This window comes from Danio aesculapii, chromosome 13 (genome assembly GCF_903798145.1).
Source record: "Danio aesculapii chromosome 13, fDanAes4.1, whole genome shotgun sequence".
Classification (NCBI taxonomy): Eukaryota; Metazoa; Chordata; class Actinopteri; order Cypriniformes; family Danionidae; genus Danio; species Danio aesculapii.
Window position 1 is genome coordinate 48,527,912 of NC_079447.1, and position 11,290 is coordinate 48,539,201.

Genomic DNA, 11,290 nt, shown 5'->3' on the forward strand with positions numbered 1-11,290 from the left:
GATTTTTAATTATTTAATTAGGACAGGAAGGTCTGACTTTACTTAGACTAAAGTCTTGTCGCTGAACAGAAATAATGTCCAGTATAGAATATAAAGTCATGCTGCAGTGGAGAAAGAATGAATATTGTGTCTGACTCCATCATGAGCTTGGAGGACTGCATCCATACATCTCTGCAATGACTCAAATCACTTATTAATAAAGTCATCTGGAATGGCAAAGAAGCTTTCCTGCAAGACTCCCAGAGTTTATCAAGATTATTTGGATTCATCTTCAATGCCTCCTCCTTTATCTTACCCCAGACATGCTCAATAATGTTTATGTCTGGTGACTGGGCTGGCCAATCCTGGAGCAACTTGACCTTCTTTGCTTTCAGGAACTTTGATGTGGAGGCTGAAGTAGGAGAAGAAGCGCTATCCTCAGGGCTGGATTAAGAACATATTGGGCCCTGGGGCTTTCGCAAAAGCAAGGCCCCTATTTATTTTATCGCCTCACAAAAGTATCTTTTTTTTAGCTATTATTATTATTATTATTATTAGTATGCATTTGCAAATCAATATTATTATCTAACATTCCACTATTTAATTTATATTTGTTTATTATGTTTTCTATTTTATACTAAAATAGGCATACAAGCACACAAAATTAATCACATTTCAAACAAGGCTGCCAATATCAGCAAAAAAAAAAAAAAAACACCACACACACATTTGCAATACTTCTTAAATGAGTGCTTTACAATAAATACTTTAAGTAGAGCTATCTTTACAAATGTTACTTTAAACTTAAGCTGAGCACAAATCCCTAAAATATCTTTAAAAGCCATGCTTCTAATTTCCAATTTGGTCTTAAATCAATCAATCAATTACAGAAGGTTAGCATGTTTTGTTTTTCCTCAGATATATTGTCTAATGAAAGCCACCATCAATATTTCATTGCTCCGGATTATTACTGTCGTTTTTATGAAAGGGGAAATTCATCTAATTAAAAGTTTGCTTTCTAACTGGTTCAGTTAGACTTAAACCATGTATTTTCTTGCAGTAGATGCTTTGCAACAATGCCCCCTCCTTTTGCAGGCCCTGGGGCTTCAGCCCCACCTAGCCCTTATGTTAATCCGGCCCTGGCTATCCTGCTGAAGAATTTGCCCTCTCCTGTGGTTTGTAATGTAATGGGCAGGACAAATATATTGATAGCTCAGGCTGTTGATGTTGCCATCCACTCTGCAGATCTCTCACATGCCCTCATACTGAATATAACCCCGAACCATGATTTTTCCTTCACCAAACTTGACTGATTTCTATGATAATATTGGGTCCATGTGGGTTCCAATAGGTTTTGGGCAGTATTTGTGATGATTGGAAAGCAAAAAAATGAACCTTCTGCCACTTTTCCAAATGATCAACTAGAAGTCAAGTTCTTACTTGTAGCTCTTACAACTGGGATCGACTGATTGGGGGGATTTTACCACAAAAAATGCACGCATACAGGCACAGAGATGCACACCAGCACATACACACACACATGTATACACACACACACTTATCAGACTGCCCACCTGAGCATCCTTGAACATTCTTTTGAGGTTTTTCTGCATCAGTTTGAGCTTGCGAGACTGAACTCCGCTGTAGGCCAGCAGCATTCCACCAAACTGCTTCTCTGTGATCCTGCCGTCCACCGGATCATTCCTTTCAAACTACACACACACACACACAGAAGGCTGAATAATGGCCATAGAAGTGAATCCTATGCTCAGCTGGTCAATATCATTTACAATTCATATTGGACTGAATGTTTAAGCGTGGGCGCAGCTGTGCCGGGTCACAAAACCTTGCAGGATTTAAAGTAGCTGACAGAAAAAAAAGCTGAATGGCTCTCTATAGCTGGAATTCATTAGGGTTTGACTATTAGATTCATTTAGATGAATATTCTGCCATTATCTAGTCAACCATCAGGAATGCAGCAGGTTTGAAATATAATCCTGCACTGTAAGTCAAGGTGGATAATTATTATCAGTGAATAATTACTTTATATCTGGGTCAGTTCCTCATTAAAAGCTATCGACTTCACATGACTGGAACTTATCAGTTATATAATTTGATCCTGAGTTAATAGTAATATTTTAGGTAACACTTAACAATATGGGGCACAAGGAGGGACACGATAAGGGACACAACGTTAATATTAGTAAATACATTTACTAACATTACCTTTGTGTCCCTTACTAATGCATTATAAACATTCAACGCTCTGCTTGCTAATACAGACAATGTAACACGAGTTAACATGAACTAATATTGAATGACAACAAACATGAATAAATACATTTACTAACTTGAATAATACCTAATTCTGATTGGTCAGTCGCAACATTCCAAGGTATGTTAACCCAAAATAACAACCGCTATATACAGAGTATATACAGGAATCAGAGAGTGAAATTCAATAGCTTTTAAGACCTTATTTAAGACTCTTTCCACACATTTTAAGACCTTATAACCACTTTTCAACTAGAAACACTGGTGAGATTTTAACTTGCAGTACATTTACTAAATAATGAAAAAAATCAGAAGAAATTAATCCAAAATTAAAACATTATTCATATACTGAATATAAATGTATTAAAAGGAAACGAGGTTACCCCTTTTTCCAGATTTAATATAATCTTTTGTGTCCCCAGAATGTGTCTGTAAAGTTTCAGCTCAAAACACCCATCAGATTTTTTATTATAGCTTTCTGAAGTTTCTGTTTTATATCTGGTAAAAGCTTGTTGCTGTTTTGGTGTACTGGGCCTTTAAGGCTAGTCCTCCCCGCCCACCGTTCCCAGGTGCCTGCCAGCGTGCTTCAATCTCCGCCTTCGGCTCCCTCAGGAAGCAGATCTCACATAACGTTTGTGAGAAATACTACAGTAAGAACTTTAACAATGAGTATTTGATGCATTTGTTGTGCGGTTGCAACGAGTCACACACAATGTCATTACAAAGTTCACGCCAGGCCCGGATTGGCTAATTGGGAGGACCGGGAGAATTCCCGGTGGGCCGATCTGTTTTTTGGCCACAAGGGCGGGTGTCCCTAGCTGCTTGCACTCTCAGCAGTCGCACTTTTTTCATTTATTTATTTATTTGACCATAGCCTCACTCTTTTTATTCATTATTTTGCCGCTTCTCCACTCTTTTTATTTATTTTCTTGCAGGCCCGTGAGAAAAATGCAGCCTGCAGGTTGATGATGACATAACTATCATTCGACTGCAAACAGCGGCACCTTAGTGAATATAAGAATTTGAATAATTATTAATGACTATTACACCTGCTCAATAAAAATCAGATGCTTCACTACATTACACATTATACATACTGACATAACTTGATGAGAAATCTAAAGAGGGAAGATTAAGCCATTGTGGTCCAGTGGTCAGCGTGTTTAAATCCACAGTTCAAATCCATATACTTACATCCACATTCATATGAATCTGCTTGTCTGTCGCTGCATTTTTGACTGTTTGGTGTCATCTTGTGAATGAAAACTACATAGTTTAGTCTATGCTCTATTGAACTAGTTTAGTTTAAGTCAGATTTGCGATATTGACTGTTTGGCGCCATCTTATGACTGAAAAATGGGCAGGTTAGTGTATACTCCATCTTTTTTTGTTGTGTTAGCTTAGCGTTTAATTAAAGTATTAATAAATTATTACAGATCTGAACAATGTTTTGTATCTAACTTTTAAGTTTTGTGGCAAGTAGGGATGTAATATGTGGGATAAAGTACATCCAGGACACTCTGTTTTTGCAGATAACAACCTCCTGGATGTACTCTATATCTAACTCAGTTGCCTGTACTGTATATTAAAGTGTTACTGTATTTTGAATCACTGTCACTTTAAAAAAAATAAAATAAAATGGGAACAGATGTGCTGGAAGTTTAATATTAAGTTAATGTTAATAATAAAAAAAAAAAATAAAAAAAAAAAAAACACAAAATTTTTGTTTATTATAATTATATAATGATGTATTGCTTTGGAGACCAGACTTTACATTTTGAGCAGACAAATCTGAAATGTAAGTTGATAGAAATGAAAAATGATTGAAATATCTATTTTTCCGTTTAAGTTCAAAATTGGAGAAGCTTCCTCTGCATTAGCTGCACTAAAGACCTATTAGGTTATTATAGAATTGCCATTTTTGGAGTAAAGGAGACACAGAGGTATGGTCAAAATACTCTGAATTTAGTTAGTAATGACTGTCAGGGCAATAAGATGAAAAGGTTAATCTCTACTGTCTTTAATGTCAGATTTAGCAGCTCAGTCCACTGAGGGAGCTGCTAACAGACAGAAGGGAGAGATTGAGGAAAACCCGACAGAACAGAGAGCTGCAGCCTCAGCACATCTCAAAGAGCAGATAACAGAGAGATCTAAAGGTGTGTGCTTGTGTGTGTGTGAGAGAGAGAGACAGAGGCTGCCTGAAACACTGACATTGTCAAACCCAAAGGAGGTTACATCACATTCAGTGTCACTAAGGCCGCACTGGTGCCAACGGCTCTCAAAGCTCCACTCGCTCTTACATGACCTGCCAATGATTTATTCTTTCGAAATATTCAAATTGCGTTGGCTAATATTATGTTAGTACTACAGTTTACACTAAAGTACATCTGATGCTGACCAATTTTTAAATATGCTGATTTATGTAGAATGGTTTTTGAGAGTATGAGTGCAGAACATAAAACAAAACCAAACCAAACAGAACAGAACCAAAACCAAACTAAATGAAACAATCCGAAACTGGAACCACACTAAACAAAACGAAGTGAAATGAAACTAAATGAAACCAAACCGGAACCAAAACAAAACCCAAACTAAATTTAATGAAATGAAACTAAATGAAACCAAACCCAATCTAAAAACAGGAACTGGAACCAGAACAAAAAACAAACAAAATTGAACTAAATAAAATGAAACCAAACCGAAACCAAAACCAAACAAAACAAAACCAAATGAAACCAGAACTGACTGAAACAAAATGAAAAGAAACAAAACCATAGCAAAAAGCAAACAAAATAAAAAAAAACAAAACAAACCCAAACTGGACCTGGAACCAGAACAAAACCAAACGAAATGAAACCAGAACTGACCGAAACAAAATGAAATGAAACAAAACCAAACTGAAACATAACAAAAAACAACAAAAAGCAAACCCAAACTAGAACTGGAACCAGAACAAAAACCAAACTAAATGAAACCAAACCGAAAAAAAAAATATATCATAAAATAAAAAATCTAATCAATCCAAACCAGAATCCAACGAAGCAAAATTAAATGAAACCAAATAAAAGCAAACCAAACTGGAACCAGAACAAAATCCTCACAAAACGAAAATCAAATGAAATCAAACCGCAACCAAAACCAAACAAATTCAGAACCAAACAAAACGACATTAATCTAAATAAAACCAAACCAAAACCGGAACAAAAACCAAATGAAACTAAATGAAACCAAACCGAAACCAAACTAAACAAAATTAAATTAAACTAAATGAAACAAACAAAAAACAAACTGAAACAAAAACCAAATGAAATTAAACTAAATTGAATGAAACAAAAGTGAAACCAAACCAATCCACAATCAAACGAAAGAAAACGAAATGAAACCAAACAGAACCAAGCAAAATGACACATAATGAAACCAAACCAAAGCAAACCATTGCCAAACCAAATGAAACCAAACCAGAACCAAACAAAACACAATGAAACCAAACCAAATATAAATAAAATAATAAAAACTCAACTACCGTATTTTCCGCACTATAAGGCGCACCTAAAAGCCTTAAATTTTGTTATAAAACGGCCGTGCGCCTAATAATCCGTTGCGCTTTATGTGTGCACAGAGTTCAAAAATCTGTAAAAATGTGTGATTTCGGAAAGCGCTCCGCTTGATTGGCTGTCGGAGCATTTCCCGCCGACACAGAGACGTAAAACGTACACTCCGTACGCAGCAGCAATAAACCAATCAAAACTACATATGAATGTATGTAAAAACCAAGTGAAGCAAATGAATTCGGAGCTTGCTGTCATTCCGGGAGGACTAACAAAAGAACTCCAACCGCTGGATATTGGTGTAAACAGGGCGTCTAAAGTGAAGTTGCGAGCTGCGTGGGAGCAATGGATGACAGACGGCGAACACACTTTTACTAAGACTGGTAGGCAGCGCCGGGCGAGTTACGCCACCATATGTGAATGGATTGTGGATGCCTGGGCTAAGGTGTCTGCTTTAACTGTTGTCCGAGCTTTCGCAAAAGCCGGCATCATTGCTGAACAGCCACCCGGCAATGAGACTGACTCAGACAATGATGAGAGAGAACCCGGCGTGTTTGATGACGAAACTGCCCAGCTGTTCAATTCAGACACAGAAGATGAGAACTTTGATGGATTTGTGGGAGAAGACTGATTAAAAAAATAATGTGAGTGTATTGTTAAATAGTACAATAAAGTTCAACTAAACTATGTTAACTGTTTTGCTTCCATTACCTTTTTTTTTGCAAACAGTGTATTTTTGCGTGCGCCTTATAATACGGTGCGCCTTATGTATAGGTTAAGTACAGAAATAGACCCCGTAATTGAGACTGCGTCTTATAATCCGGTGCGCTTTATAGTGCGGAAAATACGGTATACAAATCAGTTCTTAAATGTTATTTAAGGAACAACCTGTTTGGTAAACAAAGCTACAGTATTTTTCTCATGCAGTATATACACTTTAGAATGTAGACATCAGGTCTCATTCACTAATAATTGAGTACTTTTTTCATATTTATAAGCACATATTTATACTTCTCACAAAAACTTACCGCCTAACTAACAACACATGAGCTGATTTTAACTCATTCTTCTGTTAATGAATATAGAGTCTTCTAAACAAGGTAATTTGCGTAATGCACACCCAAACCACCTCCATATAAGGGCTTCCTATAAAGTGACACTAGTCTAGAGAAAGACAATTATGGCACCAAAACAAAAAACAAGGAAAAAAACACTCGGATAAGTTTCGCTACCGGAGACGGAATCCAGAAAATGTTAGCAATTTAAATAAGCTGGATAAATCAATAAGGATTTGAACAGCCATTCTTCACTCTCAGAAAACATATCAGTACAAGCTCCCCCCCACAATATTTACTCAAAATTAACAAATTGGAAAAACATACATTACCCATTCTGAAGTTCATTTTTGCAACTGGCAAAAGGAGGAACTGACACTGTTATCACTACCTATAGGTATACCAAGTAAGTATTGAACACTTGTTCTCCATCTTTTCTTTTTTTCTCCATCCCATTACCCAAAATCCTGATTAACGCCTCCTTATTTCCAGGACAGCACACAATATTCTGTGCAGAATGAATCTGCAGCTTTAAATTATGCATGAGGTTGAGATTCCATTGGAGACTTTGGCAGACGACTTTCAACCTTGATTAATTTTTTTCATCTAAAAAGTCTACATTTCTCCATCCTCCTCAACGTATATGCCTTACCTCCAGTTTAAGCACATCATGCTGTAATTTCCTCTGGAACTCCAGGAAGCTGCTGATAGTGAGCTTGCCCTTCAGATCAGCCCCGAAAAAGTAGGTGGTGAGAGCTGAACTGCAGCCGCCGGTTTTCAGAGTGTTTCCTGTAGTGGAGCGGTCTCGGTGTCTCATCCCCATACTGGTCTGAGAGCGAATGATACTCTGGACCTGGAAAAAAACAACATATTCTTATTTATTATTAGGTACACCTGTCTATTTTCTAATCAGCCAATCACATGGCAGCAACTCAATGCATTTAGGCATGTAGACATGGTCAAGACGATCTGCTGCAGTTCAAACCGAGCATCAGAATGGGGAAGAAAGGGGATTTAAGTGACTTTGAACGTGGCATGGTTGTTGGTATCAGAAAGGCTGGTCTGAGTATTTTAGAAACTGCTTATCTACTGGGATTTTCACGCACAACCATCTCTAGGGTTTACAGAGAATGGGCTGAAAAAGAGAAAATATCCAGTGAGCAGCAGTTCTGTGGACGCAAATGCTTTGTTGATGCCAGAGATCAGATGAGTAACTCAAATAAGCACTCGTTACAACAGAGGTCTGCAGAAGACCTCTGAACACACAACATGCCGAACCTTGAGGCGGATGGCCTACAGCAGCAGAAGACCACACCGGGTGCCACACCTGTGAGCTAAGAGCGGGAAACTGAGGCTACAATTCACATGGACTCACCAAAATTGGACAATAGAAGATTGTAAAAACGCTGCCTGGTCTGATGAGTCTCGATTTCTGCTACAACATTCGGATGGTAGGGTCAGAATTTGGCGTCAACAACATGAAAGCATGGATCCATCCTGCCTTGTATCAATGGTTCAGGCTGGTGGTGGTTGTGTAATGGTGTGGTGGATCTTTTCTTGGCACACTTTGGTAGCCTAGTGGCCAAATTCTAATCGATTTCACATTCCAACCAAGCAAAAATCTTGTGCTGTGGACAAAGTGAAACAAGTCTTGTTTCTGATGAGTCCACCTTCAATGTCTTTCCCACATCCGGGAGCGTTACTGTGTGGAGAAGTCCCAAACACAAAAACCACCCAGACTGTTGCATGCCCAGAGTGAAGCATGTGGCTGCAATATCATGGCATTCCCTAGGCCCAATACTTGTGCTAGATGGGTGCGTCACTGCCAAGGACTACCAAAGCCAATATTTCAAACATAGTAACCTAAAGGTGGTGCCATGTATCAGGATGATAATACACCAATACATACAGCAAGACTGGTGACAGAGTGGTTTGATGAACATGAAAGTGAAGCCTGCAAAGTCACCAGATCTAAATATTATTGAGCTACGTTGGGTGTTTTGGAGAAGCAAGTTTCTCCACCAGCATCACGTAGTGACCTGGCCACTATTCTGCAAGAAGAATGGCTCAAAATCCATCTGGCCACTGGCCAATTCTGACGAATTGATGCTGTATTGGCTGGGAAAAGGAGGCCCTACAACATGCTAAGTAATTATTGTGGTCTAAAACCAGTGTCAGTGTCCAAACCCTGTATTTAGTGCTTTACTGTCTCTTAATTTCAATACACATAGTGACAAAGAATATCCTCAACCATATATGTGCAGCATCCACCTGAATGATGCTTTAATGGTGTGCACAAGCCACAATGATTATAGAGAAGTTAAGTGAAGTCACCTTTATTTTTACAGTGAATCATTTGTCAATCATGAGTGTTTTGAAGTGAGACACATGAATATCGGTATGAATAACACCTTGTGAAGACAGTATTACAATATATACTCTTATATATACAGTATTGTCTTATGTAATCAGACAAGAGCTCGGGAGAAATTCAAGGACTCTTTTTAGGGTGAAGGTGTAAATGTTGAGGTGTCCAGGGACTGGAAACTAGGACACAAGAACATCAAGGGTATTTAGCTCCTGTGGTTTCCTGAGAATAAGGGCAGTGTGTTATTTGGCTGTGATGTATGTGAGGTTTCGGGACAGCAACTAAAGATAAGAATCAATACATCATTAAATGACAGAATGGCAACTGTTGTTTAATCAAACAATCCAGGATATACAGTGCTGCAGTTAGTAGCAGTATATTGTATTTTATATAGCAGCATATTTTTTTACTTGAATTGAATTTCTACTTGACAACAAAGAACCTTGTCTCTGCAATGACTTTCAGCATGTTTCCTACAACAGCTTCTGACAGATTTTTTTTTTGTACTTGGCATGAGAAAGTGACACTGAAAGAAAAGCTATGTGGAATCAAATCACAGCGGAGAGACTTAAACAGATTTCTAGAAATTTGATTTGAATAGGATTTCAAAGCAGACAAAATTGTAGCTTAAAACTAATTTGAAGAATCAGATTTTGTGCGTATTTTCTGTTGACACGTGCTAAATAGGATTGGATCAGGTTTGGACACACAGATTGAACAAGGCTTTTGTGTTCACTTACTTGCTCAAACTCCTCAAGGTCAACCTCTCCATCTCCATTTAAGTCAAACATCTTGAAGGCAATTTCAAAGTTCCTCTGAGGAGCTGCAAAGAAATGAAGCAAAGCATTTATGACACTCATAATGACTATTTCTGAAAGTTTAAACAGTTTAAAAAAAAAAAATTCAAAAATTTTTGTATGGATGGATGGATGGATGGACGGACGGACGGATGGATGGATGGATGGATGGATTAGAATTGAAATTGATTAATTGGGATTGGAATAGATGGATTGGGATTGATGGATGGATTGTTTGGGAGGGATGGATGGATTGGGAGAGATTGATGGGAGGACGGATGGATTGGGATGGACAGATGTATGTATGTATGTATGTATGTATGTATGTATGTATGTATGTATGTATGTATGGGATTGGACTGGGATGGATGGATTGGGAGAGATTGATGGGAGAACGGATGGATTGGGATGGACAGATGTATGTATGTATGTATGTATGTATGTATGTATGTATGTATGTATGTATGTATGTATGTATGTATGTATGTATGTATGTATGGGATTGGATTGGACTGGGATGGATGGATTGGGATATATGTATGGATGGATTGGATTGGGATGGATTGGATGGATTGGATGGATGGATGGATGGATGGATTGGCTGGATGGATGGATGGATTGATGGATGAATGGATGGATTGGATTGGGAAGGATAGATTGGGATATATAGATGGATTGGAATAGATGGATGGATGGAGGGATTGAACTGGGATAGATGGATGGATTGAATTGGACTGAGATGGATGGATGGATGGATGAATGGATGGATTGGATTAAGATGGATGGATGGAGGGATTGAACTGGCATAGATGGATGGATGGATGGATGGATGGATGGATGGATGGATGGGTGGATGGACGGATGGATTGGATTGGATTGGGAGGGATGGATTGGGATGGACGGATGGATGGATGTATGTATGTGTGGATGGATTTGTACCTCCCCTTCAAGTCCAAAATCACCTCAAGTAAGCCTAAACATTTTTTTCCCCCAAATTAAGGAATTTTTGTTGGAATTTTGATATTTCCATCACTCATTTCTCATGAGATACTTTAAAATGGTTATTAAGACACAGTGATGGAAGTCACAGGTATTGTAACCATACTTTAATTTCACTTATTTGAATCCTAGTTGAACTACCGATTGACAAAGTGTCTGAATACTTCAATATATACACCAGTAACGAATACATCTGTTTTTGCGTTATTCTTCATCCAGACACATCCCTATAAGGCAAGTCATTTCACTTGGCAGCCATCTTTGAAACGC

The 11,290-nt window shown here is 38.1% G+C and overlaps 1 protein-coding gene across 2 annotated transcripts in view; it reads right to left on the reverse strand.

The window, feature by feature from the left end:
- micu1 (mitochondrial calcium uptake 1) overlaps positions 1–11,290 on the reverse strand; it is a 114,295-nt gene that overhangs the window by 13,544 nt on the left and 89,461 nt on the right. For both annotated transcript variants that reach the window (XM_056470314.1, XM_056470315.1), the window contains 3 exons: positions 9,965–10,047; positions 7,509–7,709; positions 1,554–1,691 (listed from right to left, as the gene is read on the reverse strand). In XM_056470314.1, coding sequence (XP_056326289.1) covers positions 1,554–1,691; positions 7,509–7,709; positions 9,965–10,047 — 422 coding nt within the window. The remainder of the gene's footprint in view (positions 1–1,553; positions 1,692–7,508; positions 7,710–9,964; positions 10,048–11,290) is intronic.